At 41.8% G+C, this 14,975-nt stretch overlaps 2 protein-coding genes across 7 annotated transcripts in view; both read right to left on the reverse strand.

The window, feature by feature from the left end:
• HACE1 (HECT domain and ankyrin repeat containing E3 ubiquitin protein ligase 1) overlaps positions 1 to 6,027 on the reverse strand; it is a 122,195-nt gene extending 116,168 nt beyond the window's left edge. For 4 of the 6 annotated variants that reach the window (XM_049654067.1, XM_049654066.1, XM_049654061.1 and 1 more), the window contains exon 1: positions 5,787 to 6,026. In XM_049654067.1, the coding sequence (XP_049510024.1) occupies positions 5,787 to 5,862 (76 nt within the window). In that variant the 5' untranslated portion in view covers positions 5,863 to 6,026. Of the gene's footprint in view, positions 1 to 5,243; positions 5,751 to 5,786 lie in introns of those variants that run through there. The other 2 variants (XM_049654062.1, XM_049654063.1) reach the window with 2 other exon arrangements.
• Positions 6,028 to 14,307: 8,280 nt separating this feature from the next.
• Positions 14,308 to 14,575, reverse strand: LOC125938742 (apolipoprotein C-I-like). The gene is given in 2 exon segments (XM_049654070.1): positions 14,308 to 14,415; positions 14,417 to 14,575. Coding segments are annotated over 2 exon segments (267 nt in total).
• Between the last annotated feature and the right edge of the window lie 400 nt (positions 14,576 to 14,975).

Here is a 14,975-nt window from a genome sequence, read left to right on the forward strand (position 1 = left end):
AGGAAACATGGACAACTAAATACAATATGGTATCACCAACTGGATGCTAAAATAGAAAAAGGACTGGGGCGCCTGGGTGGCACAGTCGGTTGAGCGTCCGACTTCGGCCAGGTCACAATCTCGCGGTCCGTGAGTTCGAGCCCCGCGTCAGGCTCTGGTTCGAGCCCCGCGTCAGGCTCTGGGCTGATGGCTCGGAGCCTGGAGCCTGTTTCCGATTCTGTGTCTCCCTCTCTCTCTGCCCCTCCCCCGTTCATGCTCTGTCTCTCTCTGTCCCAAAAATAAATTAAAAAAAAAAAAAAAAAACGTTGAAAAAAAGAAAAAGGACATTGTTGAGAACGCTTGTCAAATTCTAATAAAGTCTGTAACATAGTTAACAGCATTACACCAATGTTAATTCCTTAGTTTTGACAACAGTACTATGGCTGTACAAGATATGAACATTATGGGACACTGACTGAAGGGTGCATGGAAATTCTGTACTATTTATGCATTTTTTCTCTAAGTCTAAAATTACTTAGAAATAAGAAGGTGTAAAAAAAAAGGGGGGGGGGACTGTTATCATTAAAAGAGTCTTAAGAGATGATCAGCCAAATGTAATATGTGGGCTTTGGATACTGATCCAAACAAACCAACTATAAGAGAATGTTTCTGAGAGAAGAAAACTCAATATGGACTGGGTATTTGATGATAACAGAAATTGTCAACTGTGTTGGCTCTAACAATAATATTGTGATTATGTTTGAAAAAAGCAGTTTACATATTTAGAAATATATACTGAAGAAATATATAACTGAGAAGGAAAAAAGTTATCACCATTTCTTCACATCTTTGCTCATTATTTCACTATTTGTAAGTATATCCATGAAAAGCAATTTAGTTCTCGTCAGGACTATTCACAAATTCAGCATGCAGATGCAACATTTTCACTACAAAAAAATAATAACAAAAAATCCTAATCGTAACAGCCCACATGTTTTAAACCATAATCTTCTGGGTTTTTAAATTTTTTTTTAATATTTTTTAATTGTTTACTCATTTTTGAGAGAGAGCGAGCAAGTTGGGGAAGGGCGGAAAGAGAGGGAGACACAGAGTCTGAACCAGGCTCCAGGCTGATCAGCACTGAGCCCAACGCAGAACTCTAAGTCACAGACTGTAAGATCATGCCCTGAGCCAAAGTCAAATAACTGACTAAGCCACCCAGGCACCCCTTAATGTTTATTATTTTTGAGAGAGACAGAGTGCAAGCGGGGGAGGAACAGAGAGGGAGACACAGAATCCAAAGCAGGCTCCAGGATCCCAGCTGTCAGCACAGAGCCCAACACAGGGCTCGACCTCACAAACCCTGAGATCAGGACCTGAGTCAAAGTCGAAACTCAACCAACTGAGCCACCCAGGAGGAGCCCCTAAAACATAATCTTAAAGGCACTGTTCTAAACACTTTATATACATCATCTCTTTTAACCTCACAACCATCTTATGAAGGAAGTTCTATTATTACCCCCATTTTGCAAATGAGAAAACTGAGCACTACATTAAGTAACAAGCTGGGTGATGGTGTCAGTAAGGGGCTCAGTTCAAACTCAAAGCTGGCTGAGTCCACAGCCCTTACAGTAAAAACCTTACAGTGCACCCAGTATACTACATACAGTAAACAAAAGGCCTACATACTTATTCTTTTACGCACAATACACTCTAATTTATTCTCTATTTCAATTTTTTTGTTAATGCTGACTGCAATAAATTATTCTCATTAACTATCAGTGAGTCACCACCTGGAGCTGAAAAACAGGGCACTAAGCCTCCCTTGACATGGCAACATTCTTTCTCTCTCATATGATACATGCTCCAATAAACATCTGAACTTCCAAACCATGACAATTTCATTAAGTCCCTCCATAATAAAGAAAGTCACAAAAAGGAAATACCCTTATTTTGAATTTAAATTTTTAAGTCAAGTTAGTACATAATTTTAAGTGACCATGAATGAGCATCATAAGGTTCACATGGGTTTTATTTAAAGGGTATTTATTTAGGTAAAATTCAGATGTAGATCTTACTTTTTAAGTCACATATAACCTTATAAAAATTCAGTTCACATACACTAAAAGTATGAGGAAATAAATATAACCACAACTATGATGCTAGAAGGAGACTATCCAGGAAATAGTATACTATGAAAGAACAGAACAGGGGCGCCTGGATGGCTCAATCAGTTGAGCATCTGACTCTTGATATGGGCTCAGGTCCTGATGTCAAGGTCATGGGGTTGAGCCTGCTGGGGATTCTCACTCCCTCTCTCTCCACAGCTCACTCACTCTCTCAAAAATAAATAAGTAAACATTACAAAAAAAAAAGGAAAGAACAAAATTTGTTGTCACATGCTTCCTTCTCCACACTCATGAAGACACGTTAAGAATTAGGCATATAAAGTTTTCAGAGTGATAAGAAGAATTTAATCTCAGTTTATCAGATATGGTGACCATTTTGATCAATTGATAAAGCTCCAGAACTCTACAACTAAAAGGAAATCCTTTAAGAACAGGGAGCTCAGGTTCATTATATTATTTACAATTTCTCTATAAAACCATCAAATGGGAGTGATTTTTTAAAAAGTGATAATCACAGGGCGCCTGGGTGGCTCAGTTGGTTAACAGCCAGACTTCAGTGCTCTCTTCAGCAGCACAGATACTAAAAAGAGCCAGACTTCAGCTCAGGTCATGGTCTCATGGTTCGTGGGTTCCAGCCCCATGTCAGGCTCTGTGCTGACAGCTCGGAGCCTGGAGCCTGCTTCAGAGTCTGTGTCTCCCCCTCTCTCTGCCCCTCCCTGCTCACATTCTGTCTCTCTCTCTCTCAAAAATAAACATTAAAAAATATTTTAAAAAATAAAAAATAAAAACTGATAATCACCCTAATCATCATTCAAATATATGCTAATATGGGTTCAAGTTCTATTATTTTACTAAACAAATTCACTGTAAATTCAGTAGTTTAGGACTATTTTTTCCACATAAACAAACAATATAAACCAATTTTTTAACGTCCACTGAGAATCCACATCCCTAAAGTAATTTCTTTCTCTACACTTCCTCTCTCACAAGAATATTCCAATGTCAGCCCTGCCCAGGATGACTGAACAACCTGCACTCCATTACTTAGTGGTATTACTTAGTGGTGATACTCAGGTTTTCATCATCCCAAGGAAACATAAATGTGTTCTACCAGAATCCAGTTTCAGTAAATCAAATATGCAGTTTAATCCTATGCAACAAAGTTAATTTTAGAGTAAAAGGAGATTAAAAACTTCCCAACCTTAATATTGTGTTCCAATTAGACGTTTATTAATCACTGAATTCTAACATGGCAAAATTAGTACAGTATCTGATTATTTTCTAAATTTAGAGAGATCTCAGGACTTAATTCTGCAGCTTTTATTTATTTATTTTTTTTTCAACGTTTTTTATTTATTTTTGGGACAGAGAGAGACAGAGCATGAACGGAGGAGGGGCAGAGAGAGAGGGAGACACAGAATCGGAAACAGGCTCCAGGCTCCGAGCCATCAGCCCAGAGCCTGACGCGGGGCTCGAACTCACGGACCGCAAGATCGTGACCTGGCTGAAGTCGGACGCTTAACCGACTGCGCCACCCAGGCGCCCCCATTCTGCAGCTTTTAAAATGCAAGCACAACAAGCTGGATTTTTGTAACCAGAATGCAATACATACACGCACACACACACACACACACACACATACACACGCGCGCGCGCGCGCGCGCACACACACATATATTACATACTTGAAAGAGCCAAGCTCAGAAAATTCAAAAAGATACATCAGAACTTAGGGACAAAGACAAACTAAAGGAACAAGATGAACAAATTATTACAATGAAACAGAAACAAATGTAAGCAAGATGCCACTTTTGCCTAGCAACATGAGAGAATGTTTTAGTTTTACTTACTACTCTAGTTTCCAAGGACTCTAGACCATTGGTGAAACTTTCTATGGGAGGGTGATAACTCAGAGCTTTAAAAATGTCGATGTAATTAGGTCTATAATTTTTCTCCCACTTATTAATCCTAAGGAAATATTTAGAGGAAGGCTAAGACTTTAAAACTACAAAGTTGCTCCTCATAAAATCTATTATCAAAACAAAAATGAGAGTCAATATTTGTTACATGTATCCTATGACATGCTGCAAAGTCATTAGGCATATTTAAAGACATAAAAAATGTGATATTTCCTAAAAGCAAAAGACTATATGCAGTAGGTTCTTAATTTGATTTGATAAAGAGAAAAAAACACTAAGAAAAGGAAATAAAATACTAACACTTTATTACTAAATGGTAGAATAAGAGATTTTTTAAATTATTCTTCTTGAAATTTTCTACAATGAAAATACATTACTTTTCGGAGCAGGATACATTATCAAAGTCTTCTAAATCATATTTGTGTAAAATATGGTGGAATTTAAACTAAGCAACACAAGTGCCTGGTTAATTCAACTGTACGTGCTGTGTTCTTCATCAGCCTACGCCAATAATTTGTGGAAAATGAGTGAGGACAGCACCTAAGAAATGGACTCAAAGTAGAAGCTGGAAAGAAAACACAGAATGTAGAAGTTCAAGCTAGAAGTCTAGTTACTGACATCATTCATTATTTTCAGCCAACTACTTCATACTAGCAGAATATCAAATAGAAAATCATTTTTCAGAAAGTCACACAAATCATCCCTATTCTTAATCCTAAATAGAGACTGGGGGGGGGGGGAATTTTTCGTGAAAACTACCCCCAAAGTCTTCAGTCCCACATTTATTTGTTTGATGACTCTCTCCCAAGGTCCCCTTCCATAACCTACAAGTCACCTCTCCGGCAGCAATTCAAAAAAAGTTTTGAAAAATGAAAGATACACTAATACAACCCATTTTAAAAAATTACCAGCCATAACCTTCTAACCCTTCTCTCGCTGGGCATACAGAACCGAAAGCCTATTAGACGCAGCACTGCCATCTCCTGCTGCCACTAAACGGTGGGAATTCATGAGGCTGCAAACAACAGTTTTCTCACCTCCTTTATTGCTAGTGCTTTACCCATTCTGAAACCCTGGCACAACGAACTAAAATCCCGGAACTACAAGGGTCATGCCTTATTCCTCTCTGGGGAAGGTCCTCGACTCACTCTTAAATCTGATGAATAAATGAGGGCAGGCAGGCACGCGTATTTTTAAAGTATACACATATACATACCTGCATACACAAACAGTACTTTAAGAGTACAAGTGTGGTATCTGACACCCTTTTATCTGTTTACCATCAAAATACAACAGTGCTCTACATTTCCGAAAAGAAAAGAAAGGCTACTTAATTCTCGCTCTGCAACTTAAAACAAATAATACTGTTTTGATGCATCTCTCTACCCCCAACTAGCAGCGACTGTAAAATGCCCCACAACTGTAATGTTTTCTGGATCCGGGTCTCCGCCATCCGACTGAAATTTCTGCCCCTTTGCTAAAACCTTAAATCGACAGTCGGGAGAGACTTCGGTCTTGCTTCTTCCAGCACCAGGGCCCCGCCGAGCCCAGACCTCCCGCAAACTCCCATCTGCCAGGGCGGGAGCCGCGGGCGAGGGGCGGCCGCGGGTTCCAGCCTGGCCCCTCCCAGCTAAGGAAAGTAACTGTGGGCGTTTTCTCGGCTTCGGCTCAGTTTCTTCACCCGACCCAGCCGCGCCCCAGCCCCGCCCTCCGCCCTCCTACGGCCGCCCCGACACCGCGAGCCCCCTTGCCCGCTCACCGTCGGGCAGCTCGACGGTGCGCGCGCGGCGCAGCGAACGCGTCAGGCGGTTGAGCTGCTCCATCGCTCTCTCCATCCTCGGCGCGCCCTCCGCGCACACCCCGCCGCGCCGGCGGCCTCCGCGCCCAGCGCCCTACATCCCGCCCCGGCCCGTTCGGCGGGAGGAGCCACCGGCTCGCCCCGGCTGACGCCCGGGGCTGCACGGGCCGCTCGGGGCCGCGTCCCCCGTCCCGGGACCGGAGACTGCCGGACCGACCGCTGACGGGGCAGCCGCGGCCGCCGATCGCGCCCTTCCTGCCACCGCCGCCGCTTCCCTCCCGGATTCGCACGGCCTTCTGGGAACGGTAGTTCCGAGCCGGCCGACCCGCGCGCCTGAGGCGGAGCCACGCTGGGCGCGCCCGTGGCTCTGCGCCGAGGCCACGCCGACGCTGGGTAGAGTGGTGAGTGCGGGAAGCCTGGCCAACCCCGGGCTTACCGCCAAGTTCCTGGAGAGACTTGCTGGGTGGCCCCACGCCCTCTCTTGCCCTCCAGAGTTGTACAGGAGCAGCTTCTTTCAATTCTGTCACTCCCCTATATGGCAGATTGGGGTTCTGCGCAGTTCTTAAATCCTTCCTCGCCTTCATCCAAGTTTGGGTACATTTGTTTTCCAGATACATGAACTGTTGAAATAGTGTATGTTCACATGTCAAATTTAAAGAAGAACGAAGTCAAACAAATGCAAAGCAGGATACACCTTTTCTCTCAACTATTTGTCTCCCCATTGGGACAACTTCGTGAGGGCAAATCACGAACCTATCTTGCATCTTGTACTCCCGTACTTGCCACGGCACCTGACACAACGATGAAACCTTAAGGAAGATACAGATGATGACATCCTGAAAGAAAACTTTGGTTTCTTTAGTACACTGCTGAAGTTGAAGGTGACAATAGATACCAGTGGGGAATCCAGACTTTGACTTTATGGCTTGCAAAAAATTTGACAATACCAACAAAGTGTGGAAGAAATGAATTATGACGAAATCAGTGGGGGAAAAATCATTTTTGTCAGCTCTGCACTGAAGTTGAGCACAAGCCAAGGTAAAAACAGAAATTTGAGCAGCTGAAACATGGAAGAATGCGATCCAGGTAAATCCGAGCCTGGCTAACACCACTGACAATGAAAAAGTTAAGGGAGGAATTTTCTTTTCTCGGACGCTGGAGTAATAAAGAAGCAAAGAGCTTGGACTTTCTGTTTCTCCTTCCTCAAGAAGCAAAGCTGTCCCTGCAATGAATGGGCACATAGGTGTTAATGTTACATGTTGGCTGAGCCAGAGAAAGAGTCTCACCTGCCTGTCCAGGATATGCAGGGGCAGATGGTGGCCAGCATGGTGTTCTCTGCCAATGCCCCCCCTAAATTAGTTCTAAACTGCAGCTGTTGGTCACTTTTGCCAGCAGTGCAACAGGCTCAGGGCAGACCTCCTAACTAGCTGGTTCAGATGAGACCTAAACCAGTCTAACAACAAGATTGGGAGGTCAAAGCTTCAAAGGAATACCAAATGCTACAGCCCAGTCTGGTCCATGCCCAACCCTTTGCAATCTGGTTTCCACTGGAAATGCTTCAGCCTTTGTTGGCCTCCCCACTCCATTCAGAAGATGAAGACCACTATTGTACAGAAGCTAACACCTCAGTCCCTGTTACCACCATTACTCCCTAAGCTGTCACTCCCATTTAAATTACTTCCAATGTCCTGAGGGCACCAAGCCCAAAGTCTGGGTACACTGGCAGGAGCCCCCAGTAACCTCCATAGTGGGCATTGCTCCCCATGCTGGTCACTATTCACCACAGGAGCAGAAGATGCTGGAAGAATGCTGCTATAGATTGTCAGATCTAAATTCTGCAACATGAGGCAGTCTCTCAAATAGCTCTGCTCCAAGATGTATGAAACTACAGTACTATGATAGGCTTATCACCTCCTATCCAATACAACTTTCTACAATGATAGAAATGTTCTATAATCTGCACTGTCTAAAATAGTAGTCACTGACCAAGGGGAGGTACTGAGTGCATGAAATGTGGCTAGCACAAGTGAATTTTAAATATGTATTTAAATGTAACTAATTAAAGGGGTGCCTGGGTGACTCAGTTAAGCGTCAGACTTAGGCTCAGGTCATGATCTCACAGTTGGTGGGTTCTGGCTGGCATCAGGCTTTGTGCTGACAGCTCAGAACCTGGAGCCTGCTTCAGATTCTGTGTCTCCCTCTGCCTCTGCCCCTCCCCTGCTTGTGCTCTCTCTCTCTCAAAAATAAATGAAACATTTTAAAAACACACACACACAAGAGGCTCCTGGGTGGCTCAGTCTGTTAAGGGTCTGACCTCGGCTCAGGTCATGATCTCGCGGTCCCTGAGTTTGAGCCCCGTGTCGGGCTCTGTGCTGACAGCTCAGAGCCTGGAACCTGCTTTGGATTCTGTGTGTGTGTGTGTGTGTGTGTGTGTGTGTGTGTGTGTCTCTCTCTGCCCCTCCCCTGCTCATGCTCTGTCTCTCTCCCTCTCAAAAATGAACATTAAAAAAAATTTTTTTAAACACACAATACATATAATTAATTAAATTAATAGTTTAATTAAATTAATAGTTTCTATTAAATAGCCATATATGCCTAGTGGCTACAATGTTGAACAGGGAAGTTTATCACACCAAGGATAACAAAAAACACCAAATAGTTTTCATAGGTTATTAGCTAAAAAACTGAGGATCTTCTCACTTGTCCTGTGGAAGTCAACACCAAGAATCTCAAATGGAAAAACTTAAAAGGTCATTTTGTATCATAAGTTCCGTTATTAAAGAATAGAGGTTTTTACTTATAAGAATCCAGATTTTTCTGGGGTGCCTGGGTGGCGCAGTCGGTTAAGCGTCCGACTTCAGCCAGGTCACGATCTCGCGGTCCGTGAGTTCGAGCCCCGCGTCAGGCTCTGGGCTGATGGCTCGGAGCCTGGAGCCTGTTTCCGATTCTGTGTCTCCCTCTCTCTCTACCCCTCCCCCGTTCATGCTCTGTCTCTCTCTGTCCCAAAAATAAATAAAAACGTTGAAAAAAAAAATTAAAAAAAAAAAAAAAAGAATCCAGATTTTTCTGTGGCCCATTTTAACATTTGGAAGAAGAAAACAATCAATTTGACAAAAAGCAGGAAGAGAACAGGGGAGGAAAAAGCAAAGAATAAAGAACAGTCACTGTAAAAACAAAACACAAAAATCAGATCCACGGCCACAGTCACAGAAAATATAAACAGACAAAACCTAATGGTTAAAAAACAGAAGTCTTGATTGTATGAAAAGGTAAAACAAAACAGCTATTTGCTATTTCTAAAAGGCCACCATTTGCAGGAGACCGCCATTTCTAGGAGGAAATGGGAAAAAAGATACCTAATAAATTTTTAAAAGCTGTTGTTATGTTTTAGTCCAGGTTATCCAGAGACACAGGACCAATAGGATATGTGTACATATGTAGAAGGAGATCTATAAAGTGTTGGCACATGTGATTATGGAGCCTGTCCAGCTCAAAATCTCAGTGTGGGCAGGGAGGCTGGACACTCAGGAGAGAGGATGGTGCAAATCAAGTGTGAAGGCAGTCTGCCAAAGAATTCTCTCTTGCCAGTCCTTTCCTTCTATTCAGACCTACAAGAGATTGGATGAAGTCCACTCACGTTATAAAGGACAATCTGCTTTAGTCAGAGTTCACTGATTTAAATTTTAACTCATCCAAAAAGATCTTCCAAATGGACACATAAAATTAACTGTCACAAACACTATTAACATTAGTAAAATAACCTTTAGAGCAAAAAACATTATTAGAGTCAAAGAGACTACCAAGAAGTTTATAATAGTCCTGAATCTACACCTGACAACAGAGACTAAAAATAAATCTACACTTGACAGAATAACAAAAATAAGTTCCACCACCAACGGTAGATTTTCAATACCCTTTTCTCTGAAACTGATAGAGCTAGAAGAAAAAGATGGGTAAGGAGATACAAGATTCAGAAAATTGAAACACAATCCTTATCAAGGACATGTGTGAAACATTCACTCTCCTAACATAGAGGGGATACACATTCGTTTAAAGTACATGAGTTACAGGGCGCCTGGGTGGCTCGGTAAGCCTCCAACCCTTGGTTTCATCTGAGTTCATGATCTCATGGGTTTGTGAGTTTGAGCCCTGCGGGGGGGGCTGCGCTGACATGTTATATTTACAAAAACACAAAGGGCACTAGTGCTTGTCTTCAAAACAGCCTCCGTCAGGAGGCAACTAAGGAGACCATGAGAGAAGCCAGGCTAGGGTAGTGTGCAAACTGCAAGGAATGAAGTGTACAGAGGCAGCTATCAAAGGAAAACAAAGCAGGCTGCAAGTCAAGGAAGGCAAGGGACAGAGGAGCCAGAAAAAGGAACTCTGGAGACTCTGGAGCCACAAGAAACAGCCACGGGTCTCATTAAGCCACACTCTCTCATTCAGTATACAATCAACAGAATTTTTAAATTAAAGTTCAGGATCCTATACTTGCCCTGTTGAATTTCAGCTTTGAATACTGAGGCCCGTACTGTATCTGCAAAGATCTTTTTGGATCCTGCATCTACTAATCAGGTGTTTAGTATCCTTCTGTGATGTATATCATGTATAATGTTGACAAACATCTCTCTATAGAGATTTAAGTCAGGTAACAGTGCTGAAACAAGAGGGGGCCAAAGGAAAAAAAATATATTACAATTGCCACTTAAAACTTTTCCTACATTATCTTTAATTCATTAATGGGCTTTTTTGGAGAGAATGTTTCATACTCATTTATGAGTATATCTAATTATCCATCTATTGAAAGCCATGTAAAATGGTTGTGCACCTTTTAGCCCGATGCAGAGGCCCGTGTGGTAAGGAACTGAGGCCAGCCTCTGACCACTGGGGAATTGAATCCTGCCGATAACCACATGAGTGAGCTCAGAAGCAGAAGCTTCTCTGGTCGAGCTTTCAGATGACCCCAGCCCTGGCTGACATTTTGAAACTTTGTGAGAGACTGAAGCAGAGGACTCATCTAAGCTGTACCCTGACTCCTGACCTACAGATATCAAGATAAGAAATGTTGTTTTAAGCCATTTTTTAAAAAAAAAAAAGTTATTTTAATCCATTCATTTCACCTCTGGGAATGTAGCCCAAAGAAATAATCTGAAATAAAGACAAAGATTAATAGGTAAATATACTCATTTATTCATTCAAAAGTATGTGTTGAGTGCGTTCCATGATCTAAGCACTATGCCATATATCTTAAATAATATTTTTCAAATAATTACACTCATGGATATATAAGTACAAATAGAGATAGATGCTCTGAAAGAAAGGAAAACCATTCTGTGGTAGACTGAGGACATCTAGAAAGGATTTCCCAAGAAACAGACTTTTAAGCTAAGAATCAAAAGATGGATAAGAGAGGGGCGCCTCGGTGGCTTAGTAGGTTGAGCATCCAACTCTTGATTTTTGGCTCGGGTCATGATCTCACAGTTTGTGGGATCAAGCCCAGAATCAGAGCCTGCTTGGGGTTTTCTCTGTCTCTCTCTTTGCCCCTCCCTTGTTCATGCACACGTGCCCTCGCTCTCTCTCAAGATAAAATAAACTTTTTTAAAAAGAGCACAATTTAAAAAAAAAAAAGACGAATATGAGGTATCTATGCATAGGAGAAAGGCTGGTGAGGAACATTCTGGATGGAGAGAAAGGTATTTGCAAAGATCCTCTGACGCATGAAATGTTTAAGAAACCTAAAGAAAGTTATCTTTCAGTTATGTCGCTAAAAGCTATGTAATAAAAGGGAGTATACTGAGATGAAACAAGAGAGGAAGAAGTTCACACAGGGCTTTGAAAGCCATGGTAGGGCCTTAACTGTAATGGCAGTGGAAAGGCATTAGAGAATTTTAAGCTGGTAGGAGTAATGTGATCAGATTGGTCTTCAGAAGGAAAAGTCTCTCCACCTAAAGTATGAAGAATGGATTAGACTCATGGTAGAGGAGATAAGAAGAGCTAGTTAGGAGTACTAGTTAGTTTAAGTGAGAGGTAATTGTCTTTTGGGCTAGCATGATGAGTCTGTAAGTAGAGAGTACAGGATGGATTGAGAAATATTTTGCTGATAAAATCAATAAGAACTGACGATCAATCAAGATGGGAAATAAGAAAGAGAAAAGTGGCTCATGCAATTGCATGTATGATAGTACCCTTCCCTGGAACAGAATAAATATACTGGAATAGAACCAAGTTTAGAGGAGGAGATCATGTCGTGAAGAGTTTGAAATGTCTTTGAGGTAGTCCAGTGGGGATATCAGGTACATATAGAGCTATTCTGGGGTAGATAAATATTTGGAGATATCACTGTACAGATGGTGTTTGAAAACTAAGTTAAGAGCATAAAGTAGAAAAGTAGACTTAACTTTTCTGAGATTGATCCCTGCAGGTTGACTTCCTGGAGGGGAAGCTGTCTTCCTGAAAGCTCAGTGGAAAGTGGGTAGATAAATCTGAGTGGTAAAGGTAGTCTATTCCAATAGAATATTGAGGTGTTGGATAAGGGTGTGGAAGGAGCAAAGGGTAATACAGAGGTAGGTGAAGTGGGATGGGGGGTTGAGAGAAAGTTTTCTGTTTCCAAGTAATCAGATGATTGAGGATGTTTTAAATGCTCTGGTTGAAATTAATTGAATATTCCAGAGAAAAAGGAAAGTGTTAGTGCATTCAGGCTGCTATAACAAAATCCCAGAGAGTGGGTTATTTAAACAACAGACATTTATTTCTCACAGTTCTGGAGATAGGATAATCAATATCAGGGTGCCAGCATGGCCTGGTCCTGGTGACACCCTTCTCTAGGTTGCAGACTGCTGTTTTCTTGTACCCTCACATGGCAGAAAAAGCTAGAGAGCTCTCTGAAGTCTTTTCATAAGGGCACTAATCCCATTTTTGAGGCATCATCCTTATGACTTAATCATGTCCCAAAGACCCCACTTCCTAATGCCATCACTTCAGGGGATAGAAATTCAACATATGAATTTTGGAGGGACACAAACATTTGGTTCATTATAAGGAATAATCAGTGATGTAAGATCTAAAGCGCAGGAAGCTTTGTAAATATATTAAATAAGTAAGCAAATAAATAAATGAGAACTGCTTCAACAATAAGAAAATCATTCAATAAATCGTGGTATGTTTACACAATGCAATGTTTTGCGGCCATTAAAAATGGTGAGTATGAAGGTCACCTGGGTGGCTCAGTCGGTTGAGCATCCAACTTCTGCTCAGGTCATGATCTCACGGTTCGTGAGTTCGAGCCCCAAATTAAGCTCGCTGCAGTCAGGACAGAGCCCAATTTAGATCTTCTGTCCCCCCTCTCTCTCTGCCCCTTCTCTGCTTGTGCTCTCTCTCAAAAATAAATAAATCTTTAAAAAAAAAAATGGTGTGTATGAAAAAAGGATAGCATTGATCCCAAGTTAAGGTGGGAGGGGGGCTATGGGATGGAAGTCTAAGTGACAAGGGCCAGAGATCACAGGGAGACTTATCACTGTATATATACCCTTGTAAATCTTTTTAATTTTGACCTCTATGAATTCTTTTTTTTTTTAAGTTTATTTATTTATTTTGAGAGAGAAAGAGATAGCACAGCAGAGGGGCAGCGGGAGAGGGAGAGAGAATCCAAAGCAGGCTCCATGCTCAGTGCTGAGCCTGACTTGGGGATCCATCTCACAACTATGAGATCATGACCTGAGCTGAAATCAAGAGTTACATGCTTAACTGACTGACCCACCCAGGTGCCCCATGACAATTCTTATAACAAGAATAAAAATCTCATTTAAAAAAATGTTTATTTATTTACTTTGAGAAACAGAGAGAGCAGGGAGGAAGAGAGAGAATCCCAAGCAGGTTCCATGCTGTCTGCACAGAGACCAGTGCAGGGCTCACTCATGAATTAGATCATGAACTGAGCTGAAACCAAGAATTGGATGCTTAACCGACTAAGCCACCCAGGTGCCCCTATGAATTCATTTCTTATTCAACACTGTGAAAATAAATTCTTATTCAACACTGTGAAAATAAACAAGTGAATAATTTAAAACAATAAGAAACAACGATATACACAAAAAGTATTAATAGAGTGGGCACTGTGGTTGCCCTGAAAGCTTTCTGTCTCCCCATTCTTTTATGACAATCCTTATTTAACTTCTTTTCCAAAGTAGAGGATTTTTAAAATTTTATTAAGGAATATAATTTTACAAAAAAATAAGGAAAATAGTAAAATAAAACCTAATATACTCATCATCCAACCAATCTTGTTTTGTCAATGTTCTCATTTTTACTCCCCTACCTTCACTCTGGATTACGTTTTTTTTTCCCCTTCTATGGGATTTTTGTTGGTGGGTGGGGGTGGACATGGGTATCATCAAGTCCTGGGCACAGGAGCAGGGGTGTGGGAAATTTTGGAGCACCCTCCTAGGGCACAGCCACAGAGGAGAGGGGCAGGCGGCTCTCATTGTATTCAGGAGAAAGTAATTTTGAGCCTCTCCTTCCCTTTGTTGAAAGTCTTGGAAAACCAGTTCTGGGTCTTTGCAGGAATGTCGCTCTGCTTGATGCTCTCAATGGCTGCCCAGGGCCTTGTCCTTCAGAGCTTTACCAAACTCCTTCAGCTTATCCAGGATGAGCTCCAAAGTGCTGGAGGTTTGTGGGACTGCCTGGGCCAGGACTGGGCCTTCCAAAACCAAAGACAGAACCACCACCCAAACCGGGAGTGACAGGATGAGACTCATGGCTGGGCTGGAGGGGCCCACTGGATCAGCCACAGGACAGCATGGGGTCACACTGGACTACTTTAATGTACATTCAGACATTGTAGCATTTTATCTGTAAACATTTCTCATGTATCTTTAAAAGATAAGGGCTCCAAAGAATAATTATACTACTATTATTATATATAAAATATTTGCAAAAATACATTGATACTGTCAAATATCCAGACAATGTTCAAATTTTCTGAATTGTCTTAGACATAACTTTTTAACTGAAGTTTAGTTCACAGACAATGTTATATTAGTTTCAGGTGCACAACATAGTGATCTGATAATTCTACACATTACCCAGTGCTTGCCACTGATAAGTACAGTTACCATCTGTCACCATACAACTTTATTACAATATTATTGACTATAT

This window comes from Panthera uncia (assembly GCF_023721935.1).
Source record: "Panthera uncia isolate 11264 chromosome B2 unlocalized genomic scaffold, Puncia_PCG_1.0 HiC_scaffold_24, whole genome shotgun sequence".
Taxonomy (NCBI): Eukaryota; Metazoa; Chordata; class Mammalia; order Carnivora; family Felidae; genus Panthera; species Panthera uncia.